This window comes from Lepus europaeus, chromosome 5, assembly GCF_033115175.1.
Source record: "Lepus europaeus isolate LE1 chromosome 5, mLepTim1.pri, whole genome shotgun sequence".
Taxonomy (NCBI): Eukaryota; Metazoa; Chordata; class Mammalia; order Lagomorpha; family Leporidae; genus Lepus; species Lepus europaeus.
In genome coordinates this window covers 30,737,217-30,755,063 of record NC_084831.1, presented here as the reverse complement: position 1 = coordinate 30,755,063, position 17,847 = coordinate 30,737,217, and the positions used below count along the sequence as shown (strand labels likewise).

Here is a 17,847-nt window from a genome sequence, read left to right as displayed (position 1 = left end):
GGCCGTGCTGAAGCCAGGAGCTCAGACTCATCGCTTGCTCTTCCTGGAGTGTGTGTTAGCAGACATGCAGGATCAGAAGTGGAGGTGGGATTCGAACTCAGGCACTCTGATTGGGATGTGGGCATCCCAAGTGGTGGCTCCACCACTCAGTGCTGCAACACTGGCCCCAGCAATTCACCTTTTACCACTAAGTGTAATGTTAGCTGTGCGTTTTTTGTAGATGTTCTTTACCAATCTATTTCTTAAAAAAATGGGCAAGAAATCAAGCATAACGGCTAGGTAAGATACAGGTCAACACAGGCCCCTCTTCATCTTTCTGTGTCCCGTAGGTGTGTGTGGTTTTCTGGGGCAGGGTGGCAGTTCCACAGCACCCAGGGGCTCAGGGCCCTCGTTGGCATGCTCTCCTGCATGCCGTCGGATTTATAGCAGTTTGTGTGTGCCTGGTTACAAAAATCAGGTAGGTAATCTTTACAAGGAATAAAGGATGCTCTGAGATACAGGGTTATCATAAAACCTTAAAAATTGTTTTTGTTCTTATATTTTTGCTTATTTTTATTTTATTTTAAAGGAAGAAGGAGGGAGGAAGAGGAGCTCTGATATGCGATGAAGGCACCCCAAACAGTGGCTTACTCTGCTGTGCCATAATGCCCTAATGCATGTCCCAAGAATGTTTTTTTTAATCTTTTTTATTTTTTTATTTATTTTTATTTTTTATTTTTTTGACAGGCAGAGTGGATAGTGAGAGAGACAGAGAGAAAGGTCTTCCTTTTTGCCGTTGGTTCACCCTCCAATGGCCGCTGCAGCCGGCGCATCTCGCTGATCCGAAGCCAGGAGCCAGGTGCTTCTCCTGGTCTCCCATGGGGTGCAGGGCCCAAGCACTTGGGCCATCCTCCACTGCCTTCCTGGGCCTCATAGCAGAGAGCTGGCCTGGAAGAGGGGCAACCGGGACAGAATCTGGCGCCCCGACCGGGACTAGAACCCCATGTGCCGGCGCTGTAAGGTGGAGGATTAGCCTGTTAAGCACCGGCGCTGGCCCCAAGAATGTTTTTTAAAAGAGATTGATTTATTTATTTGAAAAGTAGAGCGAGAGAGGGAGAGAGAGAAAGAGAGTGAGCGAGCGAGCGCAAGAGCGCTTCTATCCACTGGTTCACTCCCAAATGGCTACAACAGCCAGGTCTGGGTCAGACTGAAGCCAAGAGCCAGGAATCCCATCCTGGTCTCCCATGTAGGTTGGCAGGGGTTCAATACTTGAACCATAATCTGTTGTCTTCCCAGGCACATTAGTAGGAAGCTGGATCAGAAACAGAGTGACTTATCTTAGTTTATATATTTTTCTTTTACCAATAGATAGGTACCTAATTTGATGTTTTTTTTCCCCCGTGATAACAAAGGGTTTTCAGAAATCTGCCAGTCAACAGATGTTATTGAAAAAACAAACACAAAATATGTCTTCTTGAGGCCATGGTGGCATGTTCCGCCCAAGGAATGAGAACTGCTTTTCAAAAAGTACGCATGCGTTGGAAAGGCATTTTGGAAACTGGCATTTGGAGATTGTTTTATCATCATGTGACATTGCTGCTGAAATGTTGCAACATCTATGCTCACACTTACAAAGCTGGGAAACCATTTCTTAAGCTGTTTTAAAATTTTTCAGTGTAAACATTTAGTGGCTTTTAAAATTTATTGTAGCACTTTCACTGACCTTGAGGAAGGTAGGAATTCGTATTAAATCACAACAAGAATTTTGCGTAATTGGAGTCGGCACAGTCAGTGATACAATTATTCCATGTGAAACTATGTATCATTAAAAAATTTTGGCCATGATAGCAATCCCTATTTAAAAAATCCTGAATTTAAGATTAATATTCCGGCCGGCGCCGTGGCTCACTAGGCTAATCCTCCGCCTTGCAGCGCCGGCACACCGGGTTCTAGTCCCGGTCGGGGCACCGATCCTGTCCCGGTTGCCCCTCTTCCAGGCCAGCTCTCTGCTGTGGCCAGGGAGTGCAGTGGAGGATGGCCCAAGTGCTTGGACCCTGCACCCCATGGGAGACCAGGAGAAGCACCTGGCTCCTGCCATCGGATCAGCGCGGTGCGCCGGCTGCAGCACGCTACCACAGCGGCCATTGGAGGGTAAACCAACGGCAAAGGAAGACCTTTCTCTCTGTCTCTCTCACTGTCCACTCTGCCTGTCAAAAAAAAAAAAAGATTAATATTCCCATTTCTGTATTATGCCACATGTAACCAAGATTTTCAAAAATAATAAAGCTTGGGACTGGCACAGTGGTGCAGTGTGTTAAGCTGCTGCCTGAGTTGCCAGCATCCCTTATGGGCACTGATTCAAATCCTGGCTAATCCACTTCCAATTCAGCTTTCTTGCTAATGCACCTGGGAAGGGAGTGGAAGATAGCCCAAGTGCTTGGGCCCCTGCACCCATGTGGGAGACCTAAATGAAGCTCCTGGCTCCTGGCTCCGCCCTGGCCCAGCCCTAGCTATTGCAGCCATCTGGGGAGTGAACCAGCAGATGGAAGATCTCTTTCTCTGTCTTTCCCGCTCTCTCTGTAACTCTGCCTTTTCAATACATAATCTTTTTTTTTTAATTTTTTTTTTTTTTTGACAGGCAGAGTAGATAGTGAGAGATAGAGACAGAGAGAAAGGTCTTCCTTTTTGCCATTGGTTCACCATTCCAATGGCCGCTGTGGCCAGCGTATCATGCTATCCGAAGCCAGGAGCCAGGTGCTTCTCCCGGTCTCCCATGCGGGTGCAGGGCCCAAGCACTTGGGCCATCCTCCACTGCCTTCCCGGGCTATAGCAGAGAGCTGGCCTGGAAGAGGAGCAACCGGGATAGAATCCGGCGCCCCAACCGGGACTAGAACCCCGTGTGCCAGTGCCACAAGGTGGAGGATTAGCCTGTTAAGCCACGGCGCCGGCCTTTTTTTTTTTTTTCCCCAATACATAATCTTTAAAAATGTAATAAAGCTTATTTAATGACCCTGCCTATTTAAAGATGTTTTTTAGCAATAATGAGGTAAAAATAATTTAACATTATTTAATCAATGTCTCATCATTTTTAACTTCTTATGTTATAAAAAACATTAGCTTAGCAGTACATACAAGAATACTTCACAAAGCTTGTGGAAAGTGTAATTAAAAGATAAGTCTGGGGGCACGTGCTGTGGTGTAGTGGGTTAAGCTGCCACCTGCAGCACTATCATCCCAGATGGGCGCCAGTTTGAGTCCCAGATGTTCCACTTCTTATCCAGTTCCCTGCTGATGCAACTGGGAAAGCAGAGGAAAATGACCCAAGTCTTTGGGCCCCTGTACCCACGAAGGAGACCCAGAAAAATCTCTTGGCTCCTGGCTTTGGCCTAGCCCAGCCCTGGCCCTTGTGGCCATTTGGGGAGTGAGCCAGCAGCTGGAAGACCCCCCTCCCCCCACATCTCTCCTTCTCTCTCTCTGTAACTCTGCCTTTCAAATAAATAAAATAAATCTTTTTTTAAAGATAAGTTTGTTTTGGTTCAAAAATTGGAAATCCATGCATAGATTTTTATAATATGATTTCCAGGAACTTTTTGAAGACCCTTCATATGCATAGATTTCAAAATTTTTCACCAAAATAAACATCTTTTAATTCCATTTTTAATTTTAACTTTAAAAAATATTTATTTGAGAGGCAGAGACATACAAAGATGGGGTGGGAGAAGAGAGAGAGAGAGAGAGACAGACAGAGCTCCCATCCACTACAATGGCCAGGACTGAACTGGATGGAAGCCAGGAACCAGGAACTCAATTTAGGTTTCCTTCTTGGGGGCCAGGAGCTGACTTTTTAGCCATTACTGTGGCCTCCCAACATCTGCACTAGCAGGAAGCCAACGTCAGGAGCCAGAGCTGGGCGTGGAACCCAGGTCCTGTAGCATATATGGGACTTAGGTCCTATAGCGTATATGGGACTTAGGCATCTTAACCAGGGTCTCTGCTACTCAGCTAAATGCCTGCCCCTTTCTGTGAGCCTTTTGAAACCCCCTGGTGTACATGTGATTTACAAATAAGTAGGGACACTCACACTACTGTGGGTGTGGTATTAGCGCTGTGCCTGCTGTAACAACACACTGTAAACTGGGTGGCTCACCTAACAGAAATGCAGGGACTCAGATCTGTGTGAAATCAGGGCGTCTGCAGGGCCACGCGCCTCTGTGCCTGCAGGGGAGAGTCCTTGGCCTCTGGCACCCCCGGTCGTGGCTGTCCCTCCTAGGTGTTCCTTGGCTTTGCAGCTGCATTGCTTCCATCCCTGCCTCTGCTCACTGCCCTCCCATCGTGTTTCTCAGAGGCACACCTGTCATTGTGTTGTAGGGACCCACCCTACTCCAGGATGACATCACCTTAGCAGATCACACCCACAGCAACCCTGTTTCCATGAGGTCCTGGGGGTTAGGACTTCAGGGAACCCTTAGGGGACACAGTCCAGTCCATTACTGCACCCACAACTTCTTTCCTGACCTACCTCCTAGAGCCCAGGGTTGCAGGGGGGCCTTGATCCTGCGTGGTGCCCTGGCTGTGGGGAGGGAGAGCAGGAGGCCATCATTAGCCCTGCTAAAGAGATGGAATCAGCAAGGGTGACAGAGCTGCCCTCTTTCCACCTGTTCTGTGGATCCTGTTTTTCCACGTTCCCTTTCTGCACACTCCTGTTTTTCTCTGCCTCCCCCACCCCCTGCCCTGCAAAGTCCTCTGCAACAGACAAGCCTTGCTCAGCTCCCACATCTACAAGCCTGTGTCTCCCACAGCTGAATTTCAACCTGTGCTCTCAGCCACTCCCCAGTGAGAGAGCAGAGAGTAGAGAGCCACCATGAGTAACCTGCTCATGTCCTCTGCCCGTTTCTGCAATAGCTTCTTGGCACGAATCCCTTTGCCCTTCCAGTCTGTCCTCCCCAGTGCAGGCTGGGTCTCCTTCCTCAACCATGGATGAGATCATATTCCACCCTTTCTAAAACACTTGCTGTGGTGCGGAGATCAACCGACCTTCCAAGAAGGCCACCAGCTCTCCTCGCTGCTTTTCTTGCTTTGCTTTTTTTCTAGATTATTTCCTACATATGAATATGATTCCAACTCCTTACCCTTGCTCTTAGCAAAGTGTGTTCCACAGTCCACAGCACTGGGATCACCTGGGAGGTTGGAACAGTGCAGCCTGTTGGGCCCCATGTGGGACCTGCTAATCAGAATGTGCATTGTTAACATATTCACAGGTGTTGCCTATGCACATCTAAGACTGAGAAGTGTGGGCTGCCCCAATCTGACCCATGCTCAGATCTCCCGGGGAGCATGTTACATGGAAAGCTATTCTGCTCCCCTTCCCCCTAGCCCTCCCCAGTCAGAGTCTCTGGGGAGGTGGCCCTGGGATCTGTGTTTTTGTTTTTCTATTTGTTTAGTGAGGTGTAATTGATATACAATAGGCCACACATGTTTGAAGTGTATAATTTATCAGTTTTGCTATGAGTATATAACTATGAGACCATCATCACAATCTACCACCTCCCAAAGGTTTCCTTGTGACCCTCCCCTCGCCAGCACCCACAGACTGATTTTCTGTCGTTATGGCTTACTTTGTGTTTTCTAGGCATGTCCATAAAGGGGATTATAGAAAATATGTTTTTTATCACCTGGCTTCTTTCCTTTTTCATGATTATTTTGAGATTTAGCCACATGGTTGCATGCATCACAGTTGATTCTATTGGTTTATGTCAGTGTTGGGACATATACCCCCATTTTTGTTTAGCCTGTTGATGGATATTTGAGGTGTTTCAAGTTTGTGGCTGTTACAAAGCTGCTAGGAACATGTACGCCTAAGTCTTTATGTGGACAAAGGTTTTCATTTCTCTTGAGCAAATACCTAGGAATGGGATAGTTTGGTCCTGTGATATGGTATGTTTAACTTCTAGAAAGTCACACTCTTTTAAAAATTACTTCTTTACTTGTTTGAGAGACAGATCACTTCCCAAGTGCCCACAATGACTGCATTAGGGTGGGGCTAACGCTTGAAGCCAAGAACACAAGCTAGGTCTCCCCCATGGATGACTCAGCTACTTGAGCTGTCATCACCAGTGCCCTGCCAGGGTTCCCATTAGCAGGAAGCTGAAGTCAGGAGCTGGAGCTAGGTTTCCAACCTTGGCACTCTGATGGCAGACATGGGTGTCCTAACTGCTGAGCCAAACACAGTCCCCAAACTGACAAGCTTGTTCCTGGCTTGACTGAGAAATAGAAATAGTTCATGTTTTTTGTTTTTTTTTTTTTAATATGACAGGTAGAGTTATAGACAGTGAGAGAGAGAGAGAGACAGAGAGAAAGGTCTTCCTTCTATTGGTTCACTCCCCAAATGGCCGCTATGGCCGGCGCTGCGCCGATCCAAAGCCAGGAGCCAGATGCTTCTTTCTGGTCTCCCATGTGGGTACAGGGGCCCAAGCACCTGGGCCATCCTCCACTGCCTTCCAGGGCCACAGCAGAGAGCTGGACTGGAAGAGGAGCATCCCGGGACTAGAACCCAGTGCCCGTATGGGATCCCGGTGCCACAGGCAGAGGATTAACCACATGAGCCACGGTGCCGGCCCCAAGAAATAGTTCATGCACCATGCAGTCCACCCACTTAGTGTGCACAATCCAGTGTTCAGTTAATTCACAAGGTTAGGTACCCAACATCACAGAACCACAGGACATTTTCATCCCCTGAAAAGAAGCCCTGTACCCATTAGTCATCCCTCAGTCCCTACCCCACATCCTCGCCCCAGCTCTAGGCCAACCACTCCTCTCCTTCTGTCTCTGCAGATTCGCCTGTTCTGAACATTTCATGTAAGTGGAATCACACAATATATGGTCCTCTGTGACTCGCTTCTTAAAACTTCACATAATGTTTTCAGCATTCATCCCTGTGGTAGTGTGTATTATTCTTTGTTCCTTCCCTTTTCTGGTTGGATAATATTCCATTGTATGGGTATAAAATTAGCCCACTGATGGATATTTGGAGAGTTTCCACCTTTTAGCTGTTATGAATAACCCTGCTGTGAATACGTGTGTAAGATTTTTGTGTGGATATGTGCTTTCATTTCTCTTGGGAGTAGAATTGTTAGGTCATATGGCAGCAAAGTGGCACCGTTTTCCATTCTCACCAGGCGTTCCTGTTCTTCTGCATGCTCACACATACTGGATGTGGTCAGTCTTTTTCATTTCAGCCCATCTGTTAAGGATGTAGCAAGATCTCAGTGAGCCTGAATTTGCATCTCCCAGTACCAGTGATGGAGAGCAGCCTTCCTTTGCTCACTTGCCACCCATATATGTCTTCTTTGCTAAAGGTCAGTTTGAATCACTTGTCCATTAAAAAAAGTTGGGTTATCTTCTTTATTATATATAATAATATACATTATATATTATGATTATAAGTCCTTTGTCAGATATATGACTTGCAAATATTTTCTCCTGGTGTATTGCTTGCTTTTTCATTCTCTCTCTTTATAAAAGATTTATTTGAAAGGCAGATTAATAGAGAGAGAAGGAGAGACAGATTCCATCCACTAGTTCACTCCCCAAGTGGCCACCATGGCCAGGGTGGGGCCAGGCAGAAGCCAGGAGCCTAGAACTCTGTCTGGGTGGCAGAGTGCCAAACACTTGGGCCATGGTTCCCCAGGCAAAGCCAGGAGCCAGGAGCTTCCTCCTGGTCTCCCATATGGATGATTTACATTAGCAGGGAGCTGGATCAGAAGTGGAGCAGCCAGGACTCAAACCAATACTCTGACAGAGGGAGGCTAGCATGGCAAGTGGTGGCTTACCCTGTTGTGCCGCAATGCTAGCTCCTTCATTCTCTTAAAAACTTCATTTTCTTGAAAAACAGAAGTTTTACATTTTGACGAAATATAATTTGTAATTTTTTGGAATTATGTTTTTAGTGTTACATCAAAGAAATTTTGCTTAACACATGGTTGTATAGATTTCATTTACATTTTCTTTCTTTTTTAAGATTTTATTTATTTATTTGAGAGGCAGAGTTACAGAGAGAGGGAGAGAGAGTCTTCCATCTGCTTGTTCATTCCCTCCATGGCCACAACGCCGGAGCTGGACTGATCTGAAGCCAGGAGCCAGGAGGTTCTTCTGGGTCTCCCACGCAGGTGCAGGGGTCTAAGGACTTGGGCCATCTTCTACTGCTTTCCCAGGCCATAGCAGAGAGCTGGATTGGAAGTGGAGCAGCCGGGACTTGAACCGGCACCCATATGGGATGCCGGCACTTCAGGTGGAGGCTTAGCCCACTATACCACAGTGCCAGCACATTCATCTACATTTTCTTCTAGAAGCTTTATCATTTGGGGCTTTACATTTAGGAGTGTGACTCACTTTTAGAACTGGCACGAGGTGTGGATTGAAGTGTCAGTTTTTGGTATGTGAATGTCTTTTCCAGTGGCATCTGTTAATAAGACTGTCCTTTTCTAGTGAATTCTTCTGCATTTTTTTTTGTTGGAATCAGCTGTCCATTGTACATGTATGTGTTTATTTTTGAACTTTTTGTTCTGTTCTACTCATGTATTTATAGATCTTTACACCAATGCCAAACTGTCTTGATTACCGTTGTTTTCTAGTGTGTCTTGAAAGCAGGAAGTGATAGCATGCCAATTTTGCTTTTTTTTCAAACATTTTTGGCTATTCTAGGTTCTTTGCTTTTCCGCACGAATCAGCTTCTCAATTTCTACAAAAATTAATAGTCTGGGATTTGGATTTGTATTGCATTGAATTTATAGATCTTGGGGAGAACTGACATTTTAACAAAAGTGAATCTTCCAGTCCACGAACAAGGTATATCCTACCATTTATTTAGGTCTTCCAAAATTCCTTGCAGCGTGTTTTTCAGATGTCAGTGCTTAGATCTGGCAAATTATTTTGTTAGATTGATCTCTATATATTTTATATTTTTGGTATAAGTGGTATTTATTGCATGGATATGTAGGTTATTAACTTTTTTTAAAGGCTTATTTAGGCCGGCGCTGCGTCTCAATAGGCTAATCCTCCGCCTGCGGCACCCACACTCCGGGTTCTAGTCCCGGTTGGGGCACCAGATTCTGTAACGGTTGCTCTTCTTCCAGTCCAGCTCTCTGCTGTGGCCCGGGAGGGCAGTGGAGGATGGCCCAAGTGCTTGGGTCCTGCACCCGCATGGGAGACCAGGAGAAGCACCTGGCTCCTGGCTTCAGATCAGCGCGGTGCGCCTGCCGCAGTGCGCCAGCCACAGCGGCCATTGGGGTGAACCAGCGGAAAAAGGAAGACCTTTCTCTCTGTCTGTCTCTCTCACTGTCCACTCTGCCTGTCAAAAAAAAAAAATTAAAGGCTTATTTATTTACTTATTTATTTGAAAGAGTTACAGCAAGAGAGGAAGGGAAGGAGGGAGGGAGGGAGAGAGAGAGAAATTTTCCATCCCCTAGTTTACCCCCCAAATGACTGCAACTACCAGGGCTGGGCTAGACCAAAGCCAGGAGCCAGGAGCTTCATCCACGTCTCCCACATGGATGGAAGGGGCCCAAACACTTGGATCATCCTCTGCTGTTTTTTCAGGCACATGAGTAGGTAACAGCTGGGACTTGAACTGCACTCATATGGGATGCTGGTGCTGTAGACAGTGGCTTAACCTGAAATATCACAGTGCTTGCCCCACTTATTAATTCTTTCCGCTTTTGTCTGAAAAAAATTTGTTTTCTTTTTGAATATTTATTTATTTGAGAGGTAGAGACACAGAGAAACAGAGAAACCTCTCATCTGCTGGCTTACTCTCCAAATGCCCACAATAACTGGGGCTGAATCAGACCAAAGCCAGGAGCCAGGAGCTGCAGCCAGGTCTCCCATGTGAGTGGCAGGGACCCAAGTGCTTGAGCTGTTACCTGCTGTCTCCCAGGGTGCTCCTCAGCAGGAGACTGGCATTGGGTGCAGAACCAGGACTTGAACCTAGGCCCTCCAATAGGAGATGGAGGCATCCCAAATGGTGTCTTAACTGCTGGGCCGAGCGCCTGTCCCTCGCCTTCATTTCTGAACACTTTTCCTAGGGGTCGCAGTCAAGCTTGACAGTGGTAGGGTTATAACGGATGTAGGTCCAAAGCCTTTTATTGTAGAAGAGACAGCACCTGGACAGCAGGCAGGGAGTCTAGGGGAGGGCAGATGTCTTCTGATGCTCCCTGCCATGTATTCCTGCAGGGACCCACATCCACGGGGTCTGGAGAAGCAGAAAGCCCCGTGAGTGGGGTTTATCAGCACCAGCGATGTACACTGTGTGGTCTTCTCAGCCCACGGCCCTGGCAAGGAGGGGCGAGGGTCAGAGTCACGCAGCCACTCTGAGGCAAGGCAATGCCTCAATTATCCTCAGGGTCCTGCTGTAGCGGAGTTAACCATTTGTGTTCCAATGGCCTGGTTAGTCCTCAGAGACAGTATTTTTCTTATTGCTGTGCTGTTTTGTCATTTGTATCACTTCCAGTGACCATCTGTTATCATCCATGTCTTTGTTCCTGAGTTTGAAATGAGTCTTTTTATGCTGGCTGCTTTTAAGATTTCTATTGGTTTCTGTTTCTATAGAAAAATTTGATTTTTGTATGTGTGTGCCTTGATGGAGTTTTCTTCATGTTTCTTGTGCTTGGGGTTTGTTGAGCTTCCTGGATTTGTTGGTTTATCATTTTCATCAAACATTGAAAAAACTTCAATCATTTTTTTTTTCTTGTACCTAACTAACTTTTCTGCTTTTCAGTGGGAACCATGAAGGTAGCAGCTGTTGAAATTGTCCCATGGCTCAGAGATGCTTTATTTATTCTAGCAGACATTCTCTGGTGTGTTTCCTTTTGGCTAGTTTCTCTTTCTGTGTCACATTCACTAATCTTTCCTTCTGCGGTATCTAATTTGCCATGGAACCCACTGCTTATTTTTTTTCATTGTAGACATCATTTTCATCTCTAGAAGTTTTTTTTTTTAAGACTTATTTATTTTATTTGAAAGAGTTATACAGAGAGAGAAGGAGAGGCAGAGAGAGAAGAGAGAGGTCTTCCATCCGCTGGTTCACTCCCCAATTGGCCGCAACGGCTGGAGCTGCACCAATCCGAAGCCAGGAGCCAGGAGCTTCCTCCAGATCTCCCATGTGGGTGCAGGGGCCCAAGCACTTAGACCATCTTCTACTGCTTTCCCAGGCCATAGCAGAGAGCTGGATCAGAAGTGGAGCAGACAGGACTCGAACTGGCACCCATATGGGATGCCGGCACTGCAGGCTGCGGCTTTATCCTCTATGCCATAGCACTGGCCCCCATCTCTAGACATTTAATCTGAGCCCCTTTTATATCTTACATGCCTCTGCTTAACTTTTGAGCATAGAATATAGAGTTGTAATAATTGTTTAATGCCTTTCCTAAATCTAACTTCTGAATCAGTTCTGGGCAGCTTTTATTTGCTTGATCCATTGTTCTCTTTAGCATGTGCCATATTTTCCTGCTTCTTTGCATGCCTGATAGTTTTTGATCAGATGCTAGATATTTCAGCTTGTGGGATATCTTTATATTCTTATAAACCTCTAGGTTTGTTCTGGAACTCAGTTAAGTTACTTGGAGGCACTTTGATCCTATATGAAAGTATTTTAGTACCTTGTGGATTATGAAATGTTCTAGTTTAGAAAGTCAGTGGCACTGGTATTGTGTGAGTAATAAATAATCTTCTCACTTTTTTTAAGATTTAGTTTTTATTTATTTGAAAGACAGCGTGACGGAGGGAAGGAGGGAGGGAGGGAGAGAGAGAGAGAGATTGATTGATCGATCTATCTTCTGTCTGTTGGTTCACTCCCAGATGGCCACAATAGCCAGGGTTGGGCCATACCAAAGTTAGAATCCAGAACTCCAAGTGGGTCTCCCACGTGAATGGAAGGGATCCAAGTACTTAAGCCAGCATCTGCTGTCTACCAGTTGCATTACCAGGAAGCTGGGATTGGGAGTGGGGCTGCAACTTGACCCCAGGCCCTGATATGGGACATTCCAAGGACTGTCCTGACTGTTAGGTTAAGTGCCTGCTCCCATGATGTCCACCCAGATCCCTTGCTTCTCACGTGAACGGAGCCTCCACCCTCTATGGGGTAAGTCATCCTTCCAGAGAGCTTCCACAGTGCAGTCATGCTATTGTGATACTAGTAGTTGTTATAGTCTGCATTTTTATTACAATAGTTTACTCACCTATTTGTAAGATTCCTATAGTCAGACACTTTGTTGCCCCTAGTAGGTGTTGTATCCAGTCAGAAGGAAGGAGACCTGGCCTTGGAAGGCAGAGACTAACCATTATCAGTAACCAGAAGAGAGAGAACATCTGAGCTTTGAATGAGGTGTTTTCTAAAGCCTGTTGGAGTCCAGGAGATTTTGGATTGGGTTAGCAAATAGTTAAGTCTTGCTTGGCGAAGAGGATCGAATGGTATGTTGATAAGGATTCTGAGGCTACTTCCTGGTTCCATGAGAAAGCCAGCCACTAGATAATAAAATGTTGGCATGTCTCAGATACTTTGATAGTTTTGACTAAATGCGTGAGATATTTCAAAGTAATAGCTAAAAAAATGTATGTTAGATATATATATGTATATGTATATAGATAGATAGTTTACTTCTATGAACAACTCAGAAAGTTCAGTTCTACTAATAGCCCCATTTTGCAGGTAGGGAAAGTGAGGTGCGGTTAAATAACTGGTAATTCTGCTTCCAGAGTCTGGTTTCTGTCCCTGCCTGCTTTGATTTGGAAAACTCGGAGTAGTCAACCTCCAGAGTGGTACTTCTCTGGTTAGGTTTTGCACAGGACTTGGAGCCCCAAAGTCATGCGGATGCTTATTCACAGCCCAAGTCTTACATGAACACGAATGGGTTCATGGTTGATGGATTAAGGATGGAGCTTAATCTGTGATGGCATGTGAAAGTGGGGCTTTGGGAAGTGGGTTGGGTGGAGCCCCAGGACTGAACTGTGATGGCACTATCAGGAGAGGCCACATCGGAAGGAGATGAGTTCACTTCCTGTCCCTCTGCTGCCTGGGTCACCTGAGATTGTCCCCCTGCCAGCCCCAGCCTTGCCAGGTGCCTAAACCAATGGGGCTGTCCCATCTGGCCCAAACCCTAGAACTGTAAAATGAAATAAGCCTTCTTTCTTCCTCAGTGGCTCCTCTCAAGTATTTTAGAGTAACAAAAAGCTGACTGACTATGGAGGGGCCAAAGTGAATTTGTTCTTGGAAATATCACCGTAGTCTTTGTCTTCCACGATTCGTCATGTCTGATCGTGCCTGTTTTCTTCCCGTAGGATCCCTTGCCAGCTCCATCTTTGACCCGCTCAAATCTCTCGTGGGTGCTTCGGGAGGCGTCTACGCTCTGATGGGAGGCTATTTTATGAATGTTCTGGTGGTAAGACCTCTAGAAATGGAGTCTGTGGACTTCCTGGTCTCTTTTTAAAACAGTAACTGGTTCAGGCAGTCCTCACCGACCAGTGCTTACTGAGCAGTCATCTGCTTTCTAAGAACTGTAGGACCAACCGTTCACCTTGCCTATCTCATCTTTTTTTGCCTGATCTCTAAACTAATGAGCACTAAATAAGGGTTTAAGTTAAAAAAAAAATAGAAAGTCAAAGTCCTCCATATAGTATTTAAGTTTGATGACTGTATCTCCATTGAGACCTTCTCTTGGTATTCAAAACCCTGGTGATGCTACTACTATAAAGATGGAAGTGCTTTTGTATTGTGCTGCATGTTGATGTGGGATCCTGCCCACCCACTCACCTCGCCAGCATGGAGCTGCTGTCAGTCTTGGCAGGTGCCCCAGAGTATTCTGTATGGAGCTAGGTCCTGATTCGTTTAGGGAATTGCTCCTTCAAAACAACGTGGGGTGACTCAAGCTGTTCATATTTACAGAGAATGTTGTAAAGAATGTTTTATTGTTTTGTATTTCTGTGGTTTTTTTTTTTTTTTTTGTAAGAGAAGTTCCTGGAAGTGGATTCACTGGATGAAGGCTTCACATTTTGATCTCTCTCTCTCTCTCTCTCTCTCTCTCTCCCCCAGATTGCCCCCTGAAGTTGGCATATCATTTTTACCCTGCTGTGAGCAGTAGGTGCAAATGCCAACTGCTTTTTAAAACAGGCTAAAACCCTGACTGGCTCTTAGCCCTTTAACCTTTTAGGTATACTTTAAAAGTGCTCTAGGAGAAAAAAATATCAAATGATTATAAAATTGCCCCAAATGCAGAAGTCATTTAGCAAAATGGTTTTTAGACTTTAGATTGCAACTCTGAGTGGTTGTGAATTTAGTTTAAGGGATTGTGGCCAAAAATTGAACAAAATTAAAAAAATCAGAGCATATCGTGTCTGATATGGGTAAGTAGGTTCGATTTATGTGTGTACTGAATTGTGATCTAAATTATTAAATTATTTCTTTTTTAAGAAATGCATTTATTTTTATTTGAAAGGCAGTTAGAGAGAGAGAGAGAGAGAGAAAGAGAGAAAGGGAGAGACACACAGAGAGATCTTCCATCTTTTGGTTTACTCCCCAAATGGCCACAGCAGCTGAGGCTGGGCCAGGCTGAAGCAAGGAGCCAGGGCTTCTTCTGTGTCACCCATGTGGGTGCAAGGGCCCAGGCTCTTGGGCCATCTTCCACAGCTTTCCCAGGTGCATTAACAGGGAGCTGGATCGGAAATGGGGCAGCAGGAATTGAACCATTGCCCATATGGGATACTAGTGTTGCAGGCGGCTGCTTACCCCACTATGCCACAATGCCACCCCCAATATATATTATTTCTTGCTGTAGGTTATGGTTACAGAGCTTGAAAATGATTGATAGTAAACATGCCTATTTCAGCACTTTTACTTTTTGAGAAGAAAGTTGCTAACTTGAAAAGAAAAAGAGAGGTAATTCAGTAAAAGAAGAAATTTCTGAAAAGTTTTGTAGTGATGCAAGGGGTCTCTGAAGGTACACTACAATTTTTCAAAGCTAAAACCAAATGTTTTTTGACCAACATTTAAACTTTTCTTTTGAAGTATCCTTAATTTAAGCTGTCTTTGCTAGTTACCACTGGGATAGAGGATGAAGAAATATCCAACGGATATTAACAAAGAAAACTTAGAAATATCCCGTCAGACTTAATTTGACAGCATTCATTTTTTAAGGACATGTTAAGTTTGGTTTTGTATTACTTAGGTTGTTTCTGGCTGATAAAACTGTATCTAGTCATGAAATGAAACATCATGTTTCACTTTGTTCAAAGTGCACTGGTGCTGTACCCAAGTACATCGGAAAACTCATGCTTTGTTTTGCAAATATCTGACACTCAAATGAGATGGAAAGTAGATGAAGAGGGGGTAAAGTTGAGGTTTCATTTGCCAATATTTAGCTTATATTATCATTATTTATCTTTTTGCAAGAATTTTCGAGAAATGATTCCTGCCTTTGGAATTATCAGACTACTGATCATCATCCTTATAAGTAAGTGTGTTTGTGAACACCTCCCACCTCCCACCTCCCACCTCCCACCGCAGCTGCTCAGCCTTCCCAGGACCTTCTCACATCTCCCAGACGCTGTCAGCGAGGATGACTGCCGGCCTGGGTCAGGAGGGATTGTCCCTCGGATCCCTACCCAGAAAGGGGTGAATGGAGGCGTTCGCTCAGACCTTACGGGTGGTTCTTGGGGGCGCTTCAGTGATGGGCTCTTGCTTTTCTTATCTCCCTGTGGAGGGAGGGGGGCTAAGGAAGTGGCGCTCTGTGCTCTCCTCTGCTTCAACCACAGTGGCCTCCCAGAGCACTCATGCTAGGCTTTCCTCTTTCCTACACTGGAATTTGTGGATGATTTTGTCCGCAAAGGGCAAGCTCAGAACCACTGATGTAGCCTGTCTTCGTCTTAGTTTTTAAATGTTCAAATAAAAAAACAAAAAAACAAAAACAAAAAAACCCCATAAAAAACCACACACAAAATTGATCTAGGACAGAAGGCCAGAGGTGGTGACTGGGTATTGAAGAGAAGAGAGTGGAGGCCAAGGAACAGAGAGGCTCAGGAGCTGGGAGGGTATCTAATTTGAGTCTTTTGAAATCTTGGAGAATTCTAGAACTACATGCTAAAAGGAATTTAGGACAAATGCTCCATCTGGTGAGAGAGTGGAATTTTAGCCGAGTCTGAAAGCAAGGATAGATTTGGGATGCTGGCAGGCCAGGCAAGCTAGAAGAAGGGATGAGCAGAGCGGGGCTGGGGGCTTGTGTTCATGGACCTCCTCCAGTCCAGCTGTAGCCACCCTGGGTAGGCCCTGAGGTCAGACTTCGAAGCCAAGGCAGAGGTGACACTGGATAAAGCTTAGGCTTTTGACTGTTCAAAGTAAGAAAAAATTATTCTGCTAATTGGCATCAAGAGTTCAATTATCCACATTATGGGACCAAGGGTCACTACCTCTGTGGGGACAGACTAAATTTAGGTGTTGAACCATTTGTAAAAACAGCCATGATTTCATTTGGAGGTAAAATTATTCACCTGTTTATACTGTACTATACATACTTCTTTTCTTCTCTACATCTTACCCAGAGAGCAAGCGGGATATTACCAGCAGAGAAGGGAGGGGGAGAATCTGGGGTCTAGCAGAGCCGCTGTAGGAGCAGACCCCCACCCAAGTTGTTAGGAGTCACAGCCAGAACCAAGGAAGGAGCCAGCGTTATTCCCCAAGTTACCCGGGTCTTCAGTCAATCCACTTCTTTTAGGTGATTATCAATGACCTTTGTAAAATACACCCCATGCCATTAATAAGAAAATGGGCTCAACAGACGTCTTTTAATACTGCTCAGTGCTGCAGGACAGGCAGTTTATGGAGTGTGACACCATTCCTAGCAAGTACTGATGGCACTCGATGGTGCCTGTTCACAGTTAGCCTACAGACTTCTTGGTGAGCGCATGGGATATGCTCATGGGAACCCTCCCAGCTCCTGGCACATGCTATTTCTAACAGTTCTTTGGTCTGGTTTCCCTGGGATTGAAAATGAGAAGAGTTGCAACACTAGGTTCATAAAATACAAATCAAGGAATACCAATATATTTTTATTTGAAACCCATTTTCTTGGAAACATATACAGTATTGCTTTGTTTATTTATTTGAGAGAGAGGGAGAAAGGAAGAGAGAGAGAGAGAGAGAGAGAGAGAGATCTCATCTACTAGTTCTCTTCCCAAATGTCCACAGTGGCCAAGATTGGGCTGGGCCAAACCTGGGAGCCAGGAGCTCAATCCAGGTCTCCCACATAGGTGGCAGGAGCCCAATCACGTTAGCCATCACGTTCCCTGCTGGGGTGAGGAGCCAGAGCTGGGTGTTGAACCCAAGTCCTCTGATGTGGGGTGCAGTTGTCTTAAGGGCTAGGCTAAACACCTGCCCCTTGTTTCGCTTTAAATAGTGAATGTCTTGTCTTCAATATTATTCTTCATGTGAAGGACAGTTGGGCTTAGGACCCTATCTTCATCAAGTGTTAATCGTGGGATGTGTTTTCCAACTAAGCAACTGAGTTTCCTTTTGAGAAAAGTTACGGGAATGTCACATTTTCATCCTTAAAAAAAATCCATATAAAGGTGATTCTTAAAGTGAGTGCTGAATTTTTAATGGGGACAACGACTTGGTTTATTGCAATAAGGGCTTCATTTTAGGTGGGGAAAAAAAAAAAGTCCCAGTTTAGAGGTTGTAGCAACCCCACCCTGAGGAAAGAGTTGCAGAGATAAGAGGCAGCTCCCTAGTGAGGTAAACAAGAAGACACTGACATTCTGATGGTTACAGCATCGGAGAGGGGGACTCCTACTGTGGACTTCTAGACCAAAAGCAACTGTTTCCAGTTA

The 17,847-nt window shown here is 45.3% G+C and overlaps 1 protein-coding gene across 3 annotated transcripts in view; it reads left to right on the top strand.

Annotated features, from left to right (window-relative positions):
* RHBDL2 (rhomboid like 2) overlaps positions 1-17,847 on the top strand; it is a 53,113-nt gene that overhangs the window by 31,214 nt on the left and 4,052 nt on the right. For all 3 annotated transcript variants that reach the window (XM_062191015.1, XM_062191016.1, XM_062191017.1), the window contains 2 exons: positions 13,309-13,409; positions 15,416-15,476. In XM_062191015.1, coding sequence (XP_062046999.1) covers positions 13,309-13,409; positions 15,416-15,476 — 162 coding nt within the window. The remainder of the gene's footprint in view (positions 1-13,308; positions 13,410-15,415; positions 15,477-17,847) is intronic.